The following is a 20,904-nucleotide window of genomic DNA, read 5'->3' on the forward strand; positions in this document are numbered from 1 at the left end:
CCAATTAGGTTTTTCTACCTCCCCTCCCCACATACCCAATTCTATAAAAATAGGTGCTTAAATTTTACTTTGTTAATTCTTTTTTCTACAAGAAAAAGTTATACTTCATATGAAGTCTGTTTTGTCCTATCGCTGTTATTGTGGATACTAAAGATGTGGGTAAAAAAATAGCAAAACTCTCCTAAAATTCCTGTCTATACTTACCTATTATACTAAAAAAGAAAAAATCCTCTCTTTCTCCTACCATAGTTTTGGTTTATGAGGAACAATAGATTTTCCTTTCTAGAAATGATTATTACACTCTGATAAAGGTTCTCTTGTTCATAAATCCCTCTTATCTTCACTTTTTTCTGAGTGCAGCCTTAGATTTTAGCAGACCTGCTTTTGAAGTTCAAAGAGAGAAAAGTCAGCAGCCTCCAGTGTATATAACAAAAGACAACGCAGTAGTATCCTTCTTTCTTTTTATTGAAAAGGAATCATTTCTATTCTAGCGCAAACAATGTATATTTTACATCATAAAGCAAGATATAATTTACATATTACATTTCTTACGAGATCTTTATATCCTAAATGTCATGTCATTCCCTTTTTTATCCGATCACCTCTTCTGGTTTGATTTAACCTGCCAAGTATCTTACAAGTCAGCATTTTGTTTGGGGAGGGACTGGGGACACAGATAGACAGTTCGTAAGTATTCATCTGTTATCTGGGTATAATGATGGTGATGAACAAGGACATGCCTCTGACCTTTGTGGCTCTGAGGCCCTCTATTGATACCTGGCTTAGGAGCCAGAAGGCTGCTCCTCCAAATCACATCTCAAACCCCTATTTTTTAAAGAATCAATAACGAGTGAACAAAATTGAGTGCTTGTACCCTGTGCGCACTTCTCCATCGGGTGCTTAGCTAACAGATGTTGTGGTATTGGTTGGCAGTAAAAGCTCCTGTGGCTGACAGCATTGGTTGCTCTGTGATATTCCCAGACAGCACTTGCCCAGGCACTGAGTTAAACTGCCTAGTTTCACCGAGCACTGGGGCTATGGAGTCAGACTTTTCTGTTCACCACTGAAAATGAGTATCAGGATGAAGTTCTCAAATGGTTTGGTTTTACATGACTCTTACTCCCTCTTCTAAGATTCCTCGCTTTTGACAAAATCCTTTCATGTATGATTTCTCTCCCCTGAACTATAACTCAAATTCCTCGTTTAGCTTTTCTCTCCAAATTCCAAAATCTCAGCAATTTCTTGGATTGCACTCTTTTCACAAAGAGTGTTTTAATCTGTTACAATACACTTTCCTTTGAAACGTGATAATATGCATCAGCTAGTGGGACAAAAGAACTAGTTGAAGAAAACTTTAGGGAGCAAGTGATGTGTGTTGTTCAGCCAGGCTACAGAAGCCATTCAGTAAGAAGTGTTCTAATAGTTGACTAAAAGATGAGGGAATCAGTTGATGAAAGCAAAATGCATACAATGGTCTTCCTTCTTATTAAGAGAAGTACGAAATCAACATTTGAAATACATTTTCAGATTGCTGGCTGTTTGACTGAAAAAAACACCGCCATTAGCTCAATCTGACATGCCGGGGGAAATAACAGACGTGTGCTGAGAGTGCATCTTAAATCCCAAATCCTCGTCTGTCACTTAGAGTTGCCATATTTGGCCAAAATCAGTCTAAAGCTTTTCAATCACTGATAACAGAAATTATTAGAACCCAAGTTGGTCAGGATGAAAATAAAAGTCAAATAAATGTCTTAAATTAATTTTTGATCAAATGATGTGATTTTTGAGAGGTCTGAAAATATAAACCTATTTCTCATTTCCAAATGTAAGTTTTTACAGCAAGGTAGCATTTCCTTGCTAGACAACAAGGCTTCTGGGTACCATATCCTTCTATTAACATTGTATACTTTTATAGTCCCTTTCCTCCCATGGCTACAAAGTGCTGGACATACAGAGAATACAGGAAAGGACAAAGTAGCGAATGATTAGAGCCTCACAACACCCCTGTGAGGTAGGTATATTGTTTAAACCCATTTTACAAAAAGGTAAACCAAGGCACAGCATGGTAATGTGTTTTGGTCAAGTCTACCTGACAAGTTACAAAAGCACGGCCAGAAACAAAGAGAAAGAAACAAAGAAAAGGTCAGTCCTGGCTCCCAGCCCTAGATACTAAACTTTATTTCAAAATATTAGGAAACAAAAACAGCCCACAGTTGGCTTTTAAAGGTTTAGAATTTAGGTAGACCTTTAAGAATTCCACTTAAACATGTGTCTTGCAGATTCCTGTTGAGTGGGAAAAGGGTAGATGACTACCCTCTTCTAAGTGTAGTTCCCGTGATAGATCAGGATGCATCAGCATTCCGCCAGAGCGTGGGCTTCAGGCTCAAGGACATTTTCATAGCCTCAAATAGTTTCTAATTTATTTAAAGCCCTAATGTGAAAATTAGACCTGTTCTCAAACAGTTGCCGTATCAATTGCTCTGTGTAGAGAAAGAAAGGAAACAGGATCCCTAATAAAAAGTCTCATCACTGTAGAGATAAGGATGCAGGTGATGGTGTGAAATTTGCTCTTTGTAGTGTTTGAAAGACTGCAAACTCAAGCTTGCAAAAATATTTTATATCTATATATAATATATAAATATATACAGTATATATATAAGTGTGCATCTGACTATCCTTAAGGCACCAAAGAGATGTAGGCCATGCCTTTCACAACTCAGTCTTTGTTTTCCTAGAAAAATGTCTCTTCCTCTCTCAAGTGAAAAATATTTCTTCTATCAAATAGCCCGTGACAGTAAATCCAGAAACAACAAATATCTTTAACTTAAGATGGCTAATTGTTTGGATAGGGGAGAAGGGTTGGTGGTGATGGTGATATTATCCTCTATAGCTTACAGCTTAAATCTAGAGCTTAGATCTAGAGCTTAGAGCTTAGAATTAGCCAGACACAGACAATGACACTGGATCAGACAGGCCAGCCACCAGATGTTGTACACAATTGTTTCCCAGTAGCTGATGGGAAAACCTTACCATGACCAACAGAGATGGAGGCAATGAGAAAGGGAATTATGTCTGGCACAGATTTTTCAGAAAGACTTTGGCTTTTCAGAAGTTCCTAGAGCTTCTATACAGAGAGCTGGGAAGAAGGCTAAGGTAAGGCACTGAGGTTCAGACAGGTCAATGAGGAGACTATAGGCAATTATTCTGGTTTCTTTGGCTGCTGTAGATTCTTTTAAAACCCATGTAATCATGGGGGTGGGTGGGCCGAACTTAACTGAAGAAGCTCAGAGTATATTAAGCAAAGCATATGAATAGAAAGAAAAACAAAATTAACACACACAGAAACAAGTGGTGGTGATATCCCAGAGGGAGGAGGAACATTTGTTAACTAATTTTCATTTTGCTCCTCTCCTGCTTTTCTCTGCCATGGTCCCAATAGTTTAGTTCTGTTTTTTGTTTGTTTGTTTTTATTTTTTTTTTTCCAGCAGATGAAGAAATGACAGAGCAGGATAGGTGTCTTATGGTTTTTGCTTTCTTCTTAGGCCTGTTTAATTATTTTTTTCCTCAGTTGACTGTTGGCACCTGGTTCCTCTGTAAACTATATTCCTTGGCCTTCAGTCTCAGGTTGGCAATGCTGTTGGCCATGTTGATGCCCTGTGCAGGGCTATTGTTGGCACATGTGGCAGAATAAGTAGCCATGGCGCTGTAGGGACAAAGGAGAGAGCAGGGAGAATAAAAGGCATTAGTTTCACAAAGCTGCAAGTCTGTGCCCCAGATGGCTGCAACTCTCAGGATGGGGGCAGGTCGGGGCAGGTGGGTTGGACTAAATGACCTCTGAGGTCCCTTACAGCCCCAGATTTCCATTAGTCTACGGCACTTGGAAAAGGGTGGCAGTGTTTTGAAGGGCAGGGAAAAGCAGTGGAGAGTGGAATAAGGCCAGGGAAGAAGTACTTTCTGTGTCGGATACAGTGAGTAATGATTTATTTCAGGGGTGAGAGAAGAAAGTTGCTTATGGTGGATAGCAGGTGTTTCATCAGCTGATCAATTAAAACAGTATTTAATCTCATCCTGCCTACGTCACCAGCTTGTGGGAGCAAAGAGGAGGAGAAGAGGGTATCTGAAAAGAAACTAAAGGGCATTTTGCCTTCCTCTCTCTAGGTAGCTGACTTTAATTCTAACACATTTTAGATAGTCAATAAATACCATATTGAATAGTGTACTTGGAGAACCAGTTAAACAGCCTAAGATGACTTTTCTACCTTTCTTGATCCACTGGTTGATAGTAGCAAGCATTGCCAAACCAAGAGTTTCCATCCTGATTGGCCTTGATTTTATAGCTTTTCTTCAAATGAACCTGAGTCGCTCACGCTGTCTTTTGGATCAGTTATTTTGGAAATGTTTAAATCTCCTAGATAAACTAGAGAAGGCTCCAGTTTCCGTGTTTCTGACCATTCTTATTGTTGAGAAAAACCCAGACTTGTTTTTCATTGTCAGAAATTGTAATTAAGACCTGGGACTACCACTGGGGAGAAATTGTAATTGGTGGTTTTCTGTTAATTGGATCCATGCATTTCGTTTAAAGGAAAAGTAATGGTTTCTTATACTTGGATGCAAATTATCCATTACTTTATACTAAACAGCTAAAAGGGAACTCATTTTAATTAAATGAAAATGTTTCTAGTCATTTCTAAGATTAGCAAAATACCTTTCAGCTAAGGGCGGGAATGAGATAGACTTATAAATGGAATGACATGAGCTCTTCTGGTGCCTGCATTCCTGTGCAATTTTGTCAGCCACACAGGAGTTTGTGGTTCTGGGGATCAAGTGACAGACCAGAAAGAGAAAAAACTAAAGCTACTCTACAAATAGAGAGATTATATCATTAATACTTATTTGGGACACCACCTAGTCAAGACTTAACAGTCAAGACTCACAATAGCCTATTTCAGCTCAATTACTAGCAATTAACCCAGGAAAATTGGGTTAAAGAAATATAATTAGTCCCACATCACTAGATCTTTCCAGAAATACAAATCCACAGTGTATTTGTGAGTGTGTGTGTGTGTGTGTGTGTGTGTTATGGAAGGAAAAAGACTCAGAAGTGTTCTAAAAGAATCCTATACTCTTTTCTGTTTCATTTTTGTGTGCTTCATGCTTACGCCCATACTCATTTCTGGATACGTGATCTTAATTGTCTGCACAAAGTTAGGTTCACCTATAGCACCCTGTACTTTTCCTTTTAGCTCTTATTTTAATTCCTCGGCTATAAACTCCATAGATACCATATCTGCCTTGTTCACTGCTGTGCCCCAGGAAGTGCTAACACCATATCTAGCCCATATTCAGCGTCCAAGAAAGTATTTAATGAATAGATAACAAACTGAGAAATATCTAGATTTAGTATGATTAAACCGATGGCTTTTCAATATCAAAGATCTCTGTCATCCTGCTGTGAGTAATGATTTACAAAAATATTTTACCAATATGCTTTTATTTTAAGGAACCAGTTCTTCCCATTAATTCTGCTATCTTAACAGAATGAGTAGAATCAGAAGAGACATGACAAAAGCAGCGGTTGATGATTGCATATTCTTAATTCATCACAAACAGCTTTTAACAATTAAAAAAAGAACAAATATTGATGCAGTTTAGATTTACCGAATACACTATTACTTCTACCACTGTCTATCAAAAGACAAAAGCAGAAAAAGAATCCCCAGTTCAGGTGAGTTTCAATTAGGAATGAGATAAATAATCAGAATAGCCTGTCAAAACAGGACAAGATTTTTTTTTTTACAATGTATCAAGAAGTCTCACTTATTTTCAAAAACCATGGACGTATTATCATTTATGTTGTATATGAATTACATGCTTCTATTCAAGATGTTACTAGAAATACATGGATATCCATAAATCTCATACTCAAGAAATTGCTAGGATATACTGAAACCTAAGATTTCAAAGAAAGCAAAGTTCTAAGTAGCTAAGAAAAGAGACAACTGGATTTGGGAAATGTACCTAAGTTATAGATCATGAAATCAACCAAACCAGCCGTTCTCAGCAAGGTTTCTGTGAGAAAATTAAGCCCTAAGGAATTAAGCCCTAAAATGGTACCATTTTAAATGCATAGAACAGAAGCTGGAAATTTGAATGATCTGTATCATTTGTTAAGTACTGAGAATAAAGTTGAATAGCTTCTGAAAATAGGAGGCTAAAACTTCATGAGAGAGAGAAAAGAAAGAAAATTCTCTGATGGCAAACTATAGATTGTCATGGAGTATTGTGCTTTTAAGTATTTGGCCCAATTTTTTGAGCGATATGTTTTCCATCCTTTGAGATTCTGGACAAGCCGAGTCCTGTTTGATAGAGATTCTCTCTTTCTCTCTCTCTCTTTTTTTTTTTTTTGAATGATCAGAGGTGTGGTCCATTTTCCTTAGCAGACAAAGGGAATTAGAACCTTGGGGAATTATTTTAGTTTACTGAAGGTACTGTTAACTGTTTTCTAGTAATGTCTACTATGGTTGTGATTCCATGGTTATTATATAACCATTTTTTGCTGTAGTTACTTCATAGTTTACTAATATCATCTGGTTTTCTAGTCTGAAGACTCAGGATGGCAACACATTTCTTGGAAATACTGAGATTCTCTAAGAAGACCAAATGTTAATATCCCAAATGAGATGAATATTGATCCATTTCCCATCGCAAAACCAAATTAATAAAATTAGAGCTCTATTTTATACAGAAGATTGGATTTTCACAGAGACATTTTTCCTTCAACGGCAGCCTGTGTTTGCAGAGTTGAGAACAGCATCCTTGTCTAATTGTACTGTGGTGCTGTTAGAAAGACACCACTGTGTTAGTGAGACCATGACAATGCCTTACAGGTAGCTCTCAAGTTAGGTGTGAGAATAAAAAAAGCAGTTGATGTTAAAGAGTGAGTTTTGCAGTTCTCTAGACACTTGATAAGTGATCATGTTTTCACTCAATAAATGTTTGGAAAAGTTATAAACTTTCAAAAATTGGTCTGACTTATTTCAGCATTGCAGAGCCACAAGAAATAGGATAAAAGCACAGAGACGGTCTTAATTCACAGCCTCTAAACACACGTGTAGAGTACATAACTCTGTAGGTAGAGATTACAGTGCTACTTTGTGCACATACTAAACAAAACAAATCTGCTTTCCCTCCTGTAGTTTGACATGAGTTTAGTTTCTCAACTAAAAGTGCCTCTTAGGCAAGTAGGGACCAGTCCTCTGACATACCAGTGACAAGAGAGACATGTTATGCATCAGAAAAGACAGAATTAATCTAAGAGCAGCTTAGTCATGCTTTAAAAAGGCATGAGAAGTAAAGTGGAGAGGACCCACTTCCAAAAGTGACAACAGATGCAAGAGAGACTTGAGTGGCTGCCAGTTTGAAAGATTGTTCATGACCACCTGTTTTCCATGTCATCAAAGCTGTTAGAGCTCTCTGTTAGGAAAAGAAAGAGAATCCTGAGATTTTTTTCACACAAGACAGAAACCAGTGAGGTTAGTAAGCTGTTGTCAACCACTTTTTTTTTTTTTATAGGGCCATTCAAACCATGTAGAATGACCACTCTTCCCAAACAGGATTAAGCTTCCTGGGATAAAAGGGTGAAGTTGAAACTAAGTAAGTTGTACAGAGTAGCACATGAAAACACGAAGAGCCTGCTTACCAACACCCAGAGACCCCGCCCATTGGTCTTGCCTTCTGAGTTAGAACCACCCATCCCTCTAACAGGAGGCAGACGTGAGATGAGCACAGCAACTGGGCTTACCGGGTTTGGCCACAGTAACATTTCTATTTCACTTTTAAGAATGTAAAGTTCTTTGTGTCCATGACCAAGAAACTGCATTGCTAAATAAAGGGTGTTAAGGAATTAAGAGATGAAAAAGAAATGCTTGTATCCCATCTGTTGATTCAGCAGATCTGCTCTGGGACTTGCACAGAGCTGACACATTTAAGTAAGCTTGAAATTTTTCCATCTCCTTATTTGGAGATCCCTAACAGATGGAGTTCAGACATACACAGCAGAATGCTAACCACTGGCAGGGTTAGAGTTCTGTTTTCACTGGGGACAAATCATTTTTGATAATTTCAACCTACCTTGAAAGGATGTCGAGAGGAAGAATGTGTTAAAATGACTGCCAAACACCAAGGAAGTATGGAAAATACTATACATGGGGTGGTTCTAAAGCCAAGAAACGCATGAACATCTACCCCTCGGCTTTCTAATCACCCAGAGTGCAAATCCCACAAATCACAAGATAATTGAGGAGAGCTGGGGGGAAAATAATACCTGACTCAGTTTTCAACTCTAACTTTGTTTTCTATTTGGCCCTTTTGGACAAATGATGACAAGCTGTTGAAAATTTCACCCCAAAGACAGATCTGTCAGCCCAAGAAGTCCGTGTGTCTTCCTGAGACCCCAGGGCTTCCCAGCTCGGTAGTTTTCCCAAGACTGCAGAGCCTGAGGTTTTCACGACCCTGTCCGTGATGTGTAGAGGTTGGCGATCATCTTTGGTTTGTTCTTTTGTCAGTGCAAGAACACTTTAGGTGTACTTGCTTCATGTAAGAAAATTCAACATGAGTATTCCTAGCAAAATTTACTTTCAGACAAAGACCTGATAAATCCTTTTAGAAGTGATCTTTTGTGATTTAAATAATTATTTTCAACTTCTATTTTTAAGATTCAGAAGTTGATTTTTTAAAGGTATATGTAGCTCTGAAAGTGGACACATTTGGACTATATTTCGTCAGAGAGCCTTCAGTTTGCACTGCACATTCAGTGATCCCTCTGCCATCCTGAACTTTTCTTCCTAGAGATGTTTTATGTATGAAGCCTTGCATCTTTCTGTTGTTTTAATGATTTTTGTATTTCTTTTTTTGAATTGCACATTGCTTACCCATTGGTTCCAAATACCCCTGGTGAGATATCAAATAAGGAAACTATCACTAGTTCAATCTTAGATACAAACCTACATAAGAGACTAATGATCCAACTGGCCTGGGGAGCAACAAGAGCCAGGACAAGAACATCGTTCTTCTGACCTCTGTCGCAAATCCTACAGTCACCTAAAGCCTCACGATTCAAAGTATGTGCCAAGTGTCAACAGCATGGGCATCACATGGGAGCATGTTAGAGGCACAGATCCCAGGTCCTGCCCAGACTTACTGAATCTGAGTCTGTGTTGTAACAGAATCCCGGTGATTCATATGCCCACTAATCTTTGAAGAGCCCTGCTTTAGGCTATCAGACTACCCTTAACTTTAAGGACATATTTTCTTGCAGCTCTGGTTTCCAATAGTATTCCCCACTCGAGGACCTCACTACTTTCATTTCTACTTTCTTGAACACACTTAATTCCCACTTAAACCCTACCCCCAGCAGCCACCCTCTTCCCCCTCTGACAAGTTACCTTTTCAGTGTCTTCCGTTAGAATCCGTTATGAAGCCCCTCGTGTAAACAACATCTTGGGAGGGACGAGGATCTATTTTTGAAAGTGTGAAAGGGAGAAATGAGCCAAATGCGTTCAGCAGATGTCAGGCAGCACCGTGACCACGATCAAATGAGGGGAGGAGAAGGAGGAGAAGGTTGGGGGAGGGAGATTGTGAATAAGGATCGCTGGCCTCTCTTTCTTTTGTCATTAGTTTTCTTTGAAGCCCAGCCCTCCCTCTGGAAATGGCACTCCAGACCAGTACTGCAGAGCCTGGTCGTTCTTTATCTTTCATAGGAAAGGATATCTCTGTGGAAAGATTTCTTGACTACTTCATCTAAAACAACAGTCAAAAGTCCAGGACTTGGTTAATCACTGCTACCCAAGAGGAAAAGCACTACAAGATAATGAATCTTAGTAACTCCGGTGCTTTTGTGCACTTTCATTTACCTAAAGGAACAATTCTGAGCTAAGCAGTGAGCATGGATGCCAAAGACAAGCTTCCTTCAGCTGGCTACGGGTAGATAAAAAAGACACCTGCCAGGACAGTAGTGTCCGTGTTAGAGGATGCTTTGCTCCTTCTGGTGACTCAGTCGCCTGCCTGACATCATCACTTCTAACATGCTCAAGGGAATGATGGAGGTCAGGACATGCTATAAATAGAGTGAACCATATGTCTCAGTTTGCCAGGGACAGTCCTGGTTTATGCCTGTTGTCCTAGTGTCATTATTAATAGCACTCCCCTTTTACTCTCAGAAGTGTCCCAGTTTAGATGATAAATTATACAGCCATCACTCTGGATATAAAAGACACCCAGAAAAAAAATGTGTTGGCTGTTTCCCATCCCGTAATTCTGACCATATGCACACTGTTGCTTTGAGTCTTGGTTTCCTCCTCTCTTCTTTCAGGGGAGAGCTGTGGAAGTCAATAAACTGTCCTCTCTGGCAAAACTGTCTGCTCAATGAACATGGATTGCATGACCAAGCCACATCACTCATCCCAGGGGGCAGCCCACACACCCCAGTACATGGACCTCAGGCACAGGCATGCTTGACGGATCTGAGACAGACCCTGAATCAAACAGGCATGTTTACGTAGTTTCCCAGTCTTATGAACTTTTTGCTATTTTCAATATCATGTAAAGTTTAATTTGAATGAAAACATAGTTATGTGGCCTAACATGTTGGACAGAGACAGGGATCATGAGCTCTGGCTCTAATTCTGCTTACTGAAGGCTTAAACTCGGGCAAGTGTTCAGTCTCTTTGGAACCAGATCAAGGACAGAGCTGCCACACAGGAGCATTAACCAAGGATTAACCAAGAGAAATGCCTTTTAATGAATGTCACATGTGAGATAACTAACTTGACATAATGGTACCAACAGAAATAGCGAGTTACTTTTCCATAACACAAAAGGTCTACCGTTTCCTTGGCTTTTCACCACTTGTTTTTTTTTTATAGTTCCTCAACAAGACTTGTATTTCCTACCTAGCTTCAAAATATGAAATGATAACGTATTTTGGTTCTAAACATAGCAGAAAACTCTCGAAGTAACAGAATAGCTTTTTGCCACTTTGAGAAATTAATCAAAATATAAACACTTCAGTCAACATTGGGTCAAAAACATTATTATTGATTAAATTACTGCTTAAACCACCATTTTTCTACTTAAAGCTGGAGATTAATTTATTCTTCATACAGAATATGAACAATCAGATTCTATGAACTTTTAATTATTTTTTACAAACTCTGTGTCTAAGAGAGAAATGATATAAAAGTATACCATAAAATGAGTAAGTACTAGGTTATATGATTTTAAGTGAAAAGAGCAGAATACAAAATAGTATATACACTAAATCTGTACTATAAAAAATACTGAACTCTAATTGCAAAAATAAACAAACTAATTATCTCAAGATGGTGGAATTATGAATGTTTTTGAAAAATGTACCTAGTATTTCTACATAATCTTTCAAATTAAAATAGAACACTTCCCCAAAAAGCACACATAAATTGCATGTTAATAGTTTCAGGTAGATGCCCATATACAAAGGATAAATGATGCAGGCACTGGGGCTTGAACTTGTGCTGAGGTCCAGGGAATCTAGCCAGTACTGATTCAGGAAGGATTTCATCCCTGCTTATGCAGTGTGTTGCCCTCCGCCTCTCATTGGTAAGAACCACATGACAGCTATCTGGGTTATTAGAGCTGGTACGGAAAGTTCCTCACTAGGACCCAGGAAGAAAAGTAAGCAAAACTTGCTGATTGTGACCAAATTCAAATCAGAGGCCTTGAAACATCAAGCTCCGAAGCATATCCATTTCCCAAGCCATTTAATGAGTCTGTGAACTATCCATATGTATCAGAGAAACAAAGCAGTCTTTCACGTATTTCAAAATTTAAAGATTACGTGATTTCACAGTGGTCTTCAAAATGTGTTTTTAGTAAATTCTATGGAAGAGGAGACTAAATTTTAAATAGGACATACAGATTGACTAATCTTTTTGAAATCAGCAAGGCATATTCTATCTGAGAGCAATAGAAATTTCCAATTTCCTTTGCATAGGGTTTCTATGTACAAAGACCAAAGTAATTCAGGCAAATTTTACAATAGGGGATTAAAAAAAAAGTTTCCAAATGCATTTATGGCGTTTCTTTCAAGGAACTTATTTGAAACAGAAAGAATATTTAGGTGAGGCTTCTTGGCTTTGATTAGAGCAATCAACTTTTGGAAAGTATTTACATTTCACAAATGTTGTGTTTCATAGCAGGAGTTCAGCCCCAGCTGAGAGATAATCTCCTACAATCAGTTTAAAACCTCTCTTTAAACCCTTAATTAACCTTAACAATAAAAAGGTAAACAGAAGCGTAATAAACGAATTTGTGAATAGTTGGCCTTCCACTGCAATGGGCCAGAGAGTTGAGCCTGGATCTGGTTTCTAAGAGTACTCAGGCTGAGGTTTAAAGAATGACACTTAAGGCTGATGACATTGCCCTAGGCACGTGTGTCTCAGCTTCCCTCTGGCATTAATCTGTGTGTTCTCAACAGCATAATAAATGGAGGTTAAAAGCCTTTCCAAGTGCTTTTTTTTTTTTTGAAATAGTCTTCTATTTGCTTTTTTAGTATTTTTCACCTTTTAAATATAAAAATTTAGTGTAAATTATACTTTGTTTTTATATATATTTTTTAAAAAACACACACAAACTAACTCCCAAAAAACTTCAGATAAGTAGGTAAGAATTAGCAACAGAATAGGAAGCATCTTGGATCATAAGACATCCCCACCTACTAACAAAGAATTGTGGCCAGGAACAGGATCTGAGTGACCTTGGACTTTTTTTTTTCCCTTCTCAATCTCTCTCTGTCTCTCTCCTTTTTTCCCTTTCTTCCTTTTTTCCTTTTCATTCAAAATCAGTTTTACTGTGAAGTTTGCCTTTGGTCATACACTTAGAACCTTGTGTGTTAGATTCCTACTTAAGCATAATAAAACAAATCTATCTTAAATTTAGAAATGGGGTAAAATTTTGTTCCAGAATGATTGCAAGAGGGACTCTGGGCAGAGCTTAATGATCTTTCCTTTTAGATTCTTCCCCATCTTTGAAACCTTTGCAAGAGTTCCTGAGTCCAAGAGGAGATGGCTGATGGCCTGTCCCTCTCTCTTCTGCCCCACACCCTGCTCCTGGGGCAACTAGCAATCTCCTGTGAAAATCTGGGGATGTCAGCAAGTTGAATGTCTCTGAAGAGGGTAACCCAGTGAGAAATGTCAGCCAGCTGCACAAGCAGCTTTGAACGTGACCGACCGCTGAGAAACGTGTGGAAGTGGAGCAAGGGAGAGTGGGCCAGTCATTCACCTGTACGGAGAGGCCGTGCCCCAGGAGAGATAGTCGGTGGGTCTCGGAGCAGGACGAGGTACGATGGGCTGCTCCACAGCAGTCACGTCTCCTGAGTACGATTTGAGGAGGGAAGCGTTTTTATTGGCCAGCATGGCTCTCTCATTCCTGCGGAATTTGGCTCTTCGGTTCTGAAACCACACCTGGAAGATCGTCGGGAGGAGAGAAGGGCATGAGGAGCGAGAGGAGAAACAAAGAAGAGGTTTCATGAATCAAGTCCTGGTTGGTTTTCCTATATCATGCCTTCCCGAGGGAAATATAGGCTAAGTATGGAATTCTTTCTAGAACCGTAGACATATGCCGTAATCTTTCCCTAGTGGGCCATGTGAGAGACCTGTTAAGGACAAAGACTGTTATGACAAGATCATGAGGTACTTCCCCACATCAAGCCATCTTGGAGATGGGCTCCATGGCTAACTCACGTGGTAGCAAAATACGGATTATAATCCCTGCTGGAATTGTAATTTAAAAAAGAAGAAGAAGAAGAAAAATCTCACTAGGTTTCTGCCACAGATACAATGACATTAATTTTTTTCGAAATTCTTCAAAATGCCATAACTTCATCTGTTTTCAAAATACTTATTAGATATTTAAGGAAAATTCTCCATCTTCCCCAAAGTAGACCCTGTGATAAGGATTGAAGAAGCAAATAGTTTATTTGGGAGGTGCAAGGAACACCAGTAGGAGAGTGAGGAAGTAGCAACGGAAGAGCAGCCTCTAGCTTGTGTGCTGCTCAGCCGGCTCCCTGGTAGCCCAGTCCTGCAGGGACTCAAAGGACGAATGCAGGACACACACCTCCCACCCGAGGGGGAGAGCGCTATGGATTTGTATGCTGGCTTCTGTCAGTCGTCGGTTATTAGTGTTCCAGCACTACTGGCATGTCTCCTGAAGTTCTAGAAAGAAATTTGTGAAACGGAAATGCAGATACTGAAGACGGGAAGTTGACTGGAGTATGTTTAATTTTAGGGTTCCAAGGAAATAGGTGGTGCTGACATCACTGGCTACAGCTCATGATAAACCTACCATTTATTAAGTGCTGTTAGGGCTAGGAACTTCTATGAGCACATTCCATACTATGTTGCTAGTTCTCAAGACAATTCTACAATTAGATTTTACTGTTTCTATTTCAAAGTTGAGGAAACAGTTTCAGTGAGATTAAGTAATCTGTTGACTTCACACAATTAATAAATGGCTGTTTCTGAGCTCAAGGACATCTGACTCATGATCATACAACTCATCCAGACTGCTGTGGAATTTTATTCATTCATTTACTCATTCAAGAAATCTTTATGGAGTGCCTGCTGTGTTCCAGACCCTGGCTTAAATACTAGGAAGGGAGCAATGAGACATTCTCAGTTTGTAAGCAGCTCACCATCTATTAAAAGAGGACAGACATATACATTTGAAAAATGGCAAAACAGGAACTAGGTGCAACTATGGGAAAGCATGGCAAGGTGTGGGGGAAAGAAACCCTATGGTGTGGAATGGGACAACTTCGCAGCTCTAGGGGGCAACATTCACATAAGATAACCATGGAAAGCACGTGGAAGGCAGGCCAGGGTGGAAATCAGTAGAGGCAGAACCTTGCCTGGCTTCACAGACTCTCTAACGTGTCTTCCACATTGCTATTAAGGTTATCATTTTAAATGCAAATATAATTGTATTAGTGCTTCGCTTTATGTCATCACTGACTCTCCATCACTCACAGAATTAAATCAAAACGTCTTACCATAGAACACAGACTGTTCAAGAATTAGCTCATTGTCCACCAATCCAGCCACATCCTGTGTCTCTTGGACCTCATGCACTGGCCCTTTATTATTCCAAATCCTACCCTAGGCCCAAGACTCCCAAAATGTATTCAGTTATTTTCCCCCTACGTATATTCACACCGAGTGGTCTCCCTGCCTGTGATAGTCTCCCACTCTGTCCAGGTGTCAAAGACATGTTTTCTCAAGGTTTAACTTTAACATCACCTTCTTTGTGAAATGTTGGAGCGGAAAGAACATGGCTTTAACAGAGTTGGATAAAAATACTGGCTCCACAATTTTAAGCATTTGCCCTTGGGTAGTTATTTAATTTCTCTGATCCTTTGTCTCCCAGTCAAATGAAGATAATAATACCTATTCATTATTGTTGTGAGAGTTTCACAGAATGGCTGCGTAATGCGTACGTATTCTCCCTCTTTTTCCCTGGACAGAATTAATCGTGCCTTCATCTGGGCTGTCACTAATTCTCGAACATTCCCTTAGTGTAGGAATCATTTTACTCTATATTAACAGTAGGATGTGCCCATCTGTCTTCTCTGCCCTTCAGAAGAGGGCCAGTGTCTTACTCATCCCCAGCAAAGCAAAAACAGCTCCAGGAGAATAATAGATGCTCGATAAATGTTTGAGGGGAAAAAAGGACAGGAGAGGAAAAAAAAGAAAAAGAATTTCTCAATGATGATAAGATGTGGCTTCCATCCAGGAGAACTTCACAGTCTAGTTGGGGAAGTTGGCCCACATACAGCTCAATATAATACATGTCATGTTGTGGTAAATGCCATAAATATAAAGAAGGCCAGAGTCAGGGTGAGGGGATAGCTCAGTAGTAGAGTGCACGCTTAGCATGCATGAGATCCTGGGTTCAACCCCTTGTACCTCCATTAAAAATTTTCTTTTAAATAAAGAAGTCCAGAGTCAGAGGGAGTGGTTCAGACTGGGAAAGGGTGAGACTTCACGAAGGGAGAAGAAAGGTCATGGAGGGAGAATTCTTTCCTGCTCACATAGGAAGTGCTCTCAACTCTAAAAGACTTTAGAACATAGTAGGATGGAAAAGGTGGAAGTTAAAATAGTTTCAACAGATAGGAAAGTCATCTGCTTATTGTTGTGATGGGGCTGAAATAGTTTCCCAACCCAAAATTGCTCTTCCACATCTTAAAAAAAAAAATTCCAGCATGGCCCTGTCCAGGTTTCTTTTTTTCAAATTCAGATCACCATGGCAAAAGTGGTACTTTCAGGGACTGTGGGTTATTGGCCTAAAATTATTTATTATACCACTGCAGGCCAAGCCTGAGGCATAAAAAAATATGGGGGTTTTGAAGGAGAGAGGGAGGGATTTAAGAGTAGAAAAAGAGTGTGTTTGGAGAGCTGTGGTAAGCAGCACGGGGGAAGAGGATGTGGGAAGGCAGACCTCAGTGTTCTGCTTGGGACGGCAGAGCGGAGAGAGCACGACTGAGCTTTGTGCCTGTGGACCACTGTCACCTGAGCCCTGAGGGACTGGAGAGCAGTGATGTACCACGTAACGTACACATAGTCGTGTACGCCTTCTCCTAACCTATCCTTGGAGGCACCACGGTGCCCAGGCAACTATCCCCTTTTGTCACTGACATTGTTTTCCTCCTACCTGACCTCTTCTGGGTGAGGACCCTGTTTCCCAGGGTGAAAACCCTCACACACCTTCTTTTCAGGCTAAAGAGACCTCGAGGACCCTGTCCCTCACGTTAACAAATGTCTCTCACAGTACAGGGTGTTGGATACAGTTCCTACCTTCCCAGCCCTCTGAGTCTAGCTCAAGCCCCCATCAGGAGGGTTAGTATCTTCAGAAAGAAATCCTTCAAGCCCAGACTGAACACAGGTATACAAACAATAATTTCGTGAGGAAGACAAGACAGATTTGACCCACCTCGCTTAGCGAAACAGCAGCCTACCACCAGCAATATGGAAGATAATAGAATCTTGACTCTCAACAGAGACAGCAAAGCACTACTTGGAAAAAGCATTTAGCCAGAAGACTCATTTATTTAAAGTCTACTATCGTGCTAAAAAGCACGAACTCTGGATCGGCATATCCATCTCCAAATCTTAGTTCAGCCACTTCCTAGCTATGTGACGTTGCGTGAAGCACTTTAACCTCTGTGTCTCAGTTTCTTCCTCTGAAGATGAGTAATACTGTCTACCTCGTTGAATTGGTGTGAGGATTAGACAGATTAGTTTATGTAGCTAAGAACACTCATTGGTGAACAAGGACCCAGCTCGTGTTACTGCATTGTTATCGTCATTGTTATTCCTCATCCCAGACGGCACTGTTTCTAGGTGTCTGACTTGGATTTGCTGAGTCATGGCATTCATGTTAGAGAGAACTGCTGTCCTCTCTTTACCCTGTCTTACGTGTCCCTACCCTTCTTCGCTTCGCAAAATCATCTACTCGAACGTGCTCTTTATGCAGTTCCTAAGTGGAAGGTCTTTGATGCGTTCATTTCCCACTCCCATCCATGTCCATGCCTGGTATGTGTATACTATGTTTCTTGAAGATTTGTACAGTCCCAGAGTCGGGGAGGAAACCTGAGGGAGGGGGACGGAGAGTCCATCCCTTTGGCCACCCTGCAGCTCAAGTTGAAAGCTCGTGGGAGAGGGGTGCAGAGTCACCTGCTCAGATGGACAATGTTTATAACATGAATCTGGAAGGGTGGGAAGCCCTGGGGAGGATGTGCAGCAAGGCACATTCTGCCCTACTTAAAGGCGTTCACTTTGATTTTTAAAAATACCGTGCTGCCAAGAGAAACACAGGTAGAAACGGATTCTGTTCTCAAGCTGCCCATTTATAATCCTTATTAGTACCTGCTCCAGTCTGAAACCTACAACTTGTGTTTTTTAACAGTCTTCAGAGATGTGTCTCTGAGGTGGGGAATACCCTGATTACCTGCACTCTGGCCTCAGTGAGGTTCACCCGGCGGGCCAGGTCTTCTCGCACAAAAGCATCTGGGTAGTGTGTCCTCTCAAAGACTCTCTCCAAAGCCTGCAGCTGGCTGCTGTTGAAGGTTGTCCTGTTCCTTCGCTGCTTTCTCTTCTTCTTTTCCTCTGAGTTCAGTTGGTCATCTGGAATAAAAGAAATTGATGATAAGGAGCTAAAGTCACGTTGGAGGTCCCAGATTCTACCATGAGATGGTTTCATTTGCTCATATGCTTATCAAAGTCTGTGGCTAAATGCCATTTTCACTGTGCAGATGTGGGCACTGGTGCTATCGCGTCTGTATGCCAAGAACCCGCAATGGTTCTGATGCTTCCTTGTTGTTCCTAAATCTGGGACCAGACCTGAACAATTAGAAAGACATTTCTTGCATGCTCCTTGAAGTTTGTTTTGTCAAAGAAGGCTAAAGGAAAATGTTACTCCTCCCCATATTCTCTGGACTTCTCCAGAGATGGGGGGAGAAAGGTAGGCTGCTTTGGACCTCATTTATTCCTACGCTGTCATAACCAAGAGGACCGACTATTCCCTGGTTACTTCACCTCAGCATAGCCATGTAGACACAAATACAGTTACAGAGGAAAGACCACGTTCACGCCAACTAGAGGGATGTCCACTTTGCCATGCATTTCCTGGAAAGAGCAAGTAATTGCTAACTCTGTTTGCTCAAGGCCTCATGCTGTTGCTGCAGGTTTCAGGGCCCTCAGCCAAGATCAGGGCTAGTCCTTCAACACCATCAGCCCAGCTGACACTGGCCTGGGACTCACCCTGTGAGAATTCAAGAAGCAGGAAACAGTCCTGAAAGATCTCTGAAATGGTTTCATGCAAAACTGGAGTTGTAGGGCCCTGAGGTCTTAGGAACCTTGGAGGAATCATGACCCCAAGTTTCTACCTGTCAAGATTCCTCCTTGGTTTTCTCTGAGTTCCCCCAAAGGCACCCTGGCGAGCTGATCCCCCAGCCTGCCTGTGGCAGTCGGGGAGTGGCGTGCTCCTGCCCTGCCAGCCCCACTCAGCCCAGGCGGGGATGAGGGCATGCGAAGCTGAGCAGAAGACCAGCTATGCCGCCACCACCACCAAGCTGTCCCCCTGTAGCCCAGCCACCGCAGAGCCCGCGCAGCGCTCAGAGATGTGCGGCTTGAGCTGCTGAGCCCAAGTCACATGCTCGGCTTGATGAACTGGATGAACACTTCCAATCACTCTCCCCTGATGAAGCTCAACACAAAGGGAAACACGACGAGTGAGATTGAGGCTGGAGAGAAAGAAGAGCGTGGTACTTGCCCCACATTCAGTGGAAAGTAGTTCTCAAATGTTTTTTCCAACACGGAAAGACCCCTGCTCCTCTCTGACTGACACAAAACAGTCAAGAAAACTGCTAGCAGGAATCCCGAGGTCCCAGGGAGAGTGGCACCCACCTGAGCTGTAGTATTATTATTGCAAATTGAGGGCATGTTCTAGATTTGGGTGAAGATTCAAAGTGTAGCTTAAATCCAGGGGTTCCCGGCCCACATCTCTCAGCACCTAATGGAGGCTCCAAGTCGTTCTGATGAGAAACCCCGTCTTCCTGAGTGCCCTGGGAGCTTGGAATACAGACGGCTGCCTCCCTCCTGACATTTAAAGCACCCAGTAAGTGCTTGTTGAATTTGTTCTTGGGGAAAATGTGAAACCTTTCTTGTCTTTAGAAAACTGTTTCTGTAGAATAAAACCCATAAAAACTCGACCGCAGTCCTCTAACTGAGAAGCTGCTGGCCCCCATCCTCTCAGCGTTGTGATCACCCATCTCTTCAGTTTTTTCCATCTGCGGCACCTCACTGAGGAGCCCTGCTTTGAAGGCACTGCTGTGACACTGTCAATAAGAATGTCAGGTCAGCGTTATCTTGAGAATGCAGCCAAATTACATTATCGTGATTTCTGGGATCTATCAAAGCCTGGAATGTTTCAACCAACATCCCTGATTTTACCATCCCTGATTTTAGCGATTAGAAAAATTAGTTCACAATCATGTCAACAGTGGAATTCAGACACCTAGGATCACACATTTTTCAGCTGTTGCCTTGTGTCTGCATTCTCCTTCCTATTTGAATGTTTGCAGGCGTTCCCATTGCTCCCATTCTCTTTCTGCAGTTCTGTATGGCTTGCACTTCAGGCCTCTCTAGGTCATGCAGGCCTTTCTGACAGCAGCACACCTGCATTGCATGCTCCCATTAAACACAGGTCTGCAAAGTCTTTAGCTTCCATCCCTACCCCAGAGTGAGACCAATGAGACCAACCCTAGGCTATTTTAATCATATAAAGGATATCTCTTACTAAGCCTATCCCATGATTTGCTTTCTTTCCTCAAAGAAAGTGCTTTCTCAGGTATAACCACAAATTCTAAATCCTTTATGCTGTTTGGGAAGCCTGTTTCTTCTTGTCCTGCCAGATTGTGATGGAGAACAAGAATATTTGATGTTTTGTTCTTTGTACTACAACCTGCTGCAGAACCTCTCTCGCTAGTTCTCTGAAATCTTCCACTGTTCACTCAAATTCCACTGACTGTCCACCATAAACCACCAGCTCCCCTGACGTGGGAGTAAGGGAAATGGAGAATTATAGTTTATGACAGAGAATAAATAGCTATGATGACCTGAAATGATTCCAGTGAAAGTTTCCCAGCAAATGTTCTTGTTGTTTTTAACAAATGAAAACACCAGTCCAGATCCTGCTGAAGGTGAGAAAAGACATGCAAATAACAGGGGTCCAAGGAGTCTGGGTCTGGCAAGTGTCCTGTGGAGCGCGAGTGTAATAGGAAACGACGGCGAAGGGGCAACAGAGACAGCCTGAGCG

The 20,904-nt window shown here is 41.1% G+C and overlaps 1 protein-coding gene across 2 annotated transcripts in view; it reads right to left on the reverse strand.

Annotated features, from left to right (window-relative positions):
- Positions 1 to 447: 447 nt before the first annotated feature.
- Positions 448 to 20,904, reverse strand: part of PRRX1 (paired related homeobox 1) — a 70,682-nt gene continuing 50,225 nt past the window's right edge. The window contains exons 2-5 of one of the 2 annotated variants that reach the window (XM_031688752.2): positions 18,037 to 18,212; positions 13,315 to 13,496; positions 9,444 to 9,515; positions 3,556 to 3,703 (exon numbers count right to left, since the gene is read on the reverse strand). In XM_031688752.2, the coding sequence (XP_031544612.1) occupies positions 9,461 to 9,515; positions 13,315 to 13,496; positions 18,037 to 18,212 (413 nt within the window). In that variant the 3' untranslated portion in view covers positions 3,556 to 3,703; positions 9,444 to 9,460. Of the gene's footprint in view, positions 3,704 to 9,443; positions 9,516 to 13,314; positions 13,497 to 18,036; positions 18,213 to 20,904 lie in introns of both variants that reach the window. The other variant, XM_031688751.2, reaches the window with a different exon arrangement.

Source organism: Vicugna pacos, chromosome 21 (genome assembly GCF_048564905.1).
Source record: "Vicugna pacos chromosome 21, VicPac4, whole genome shotgun sequence".
Lineage (NCBI taxonomy): Eukaryota > Metazoa > Chordata > Mammalia > Artiodactyla > Camelidae > Vicugna > Vicugna pacos.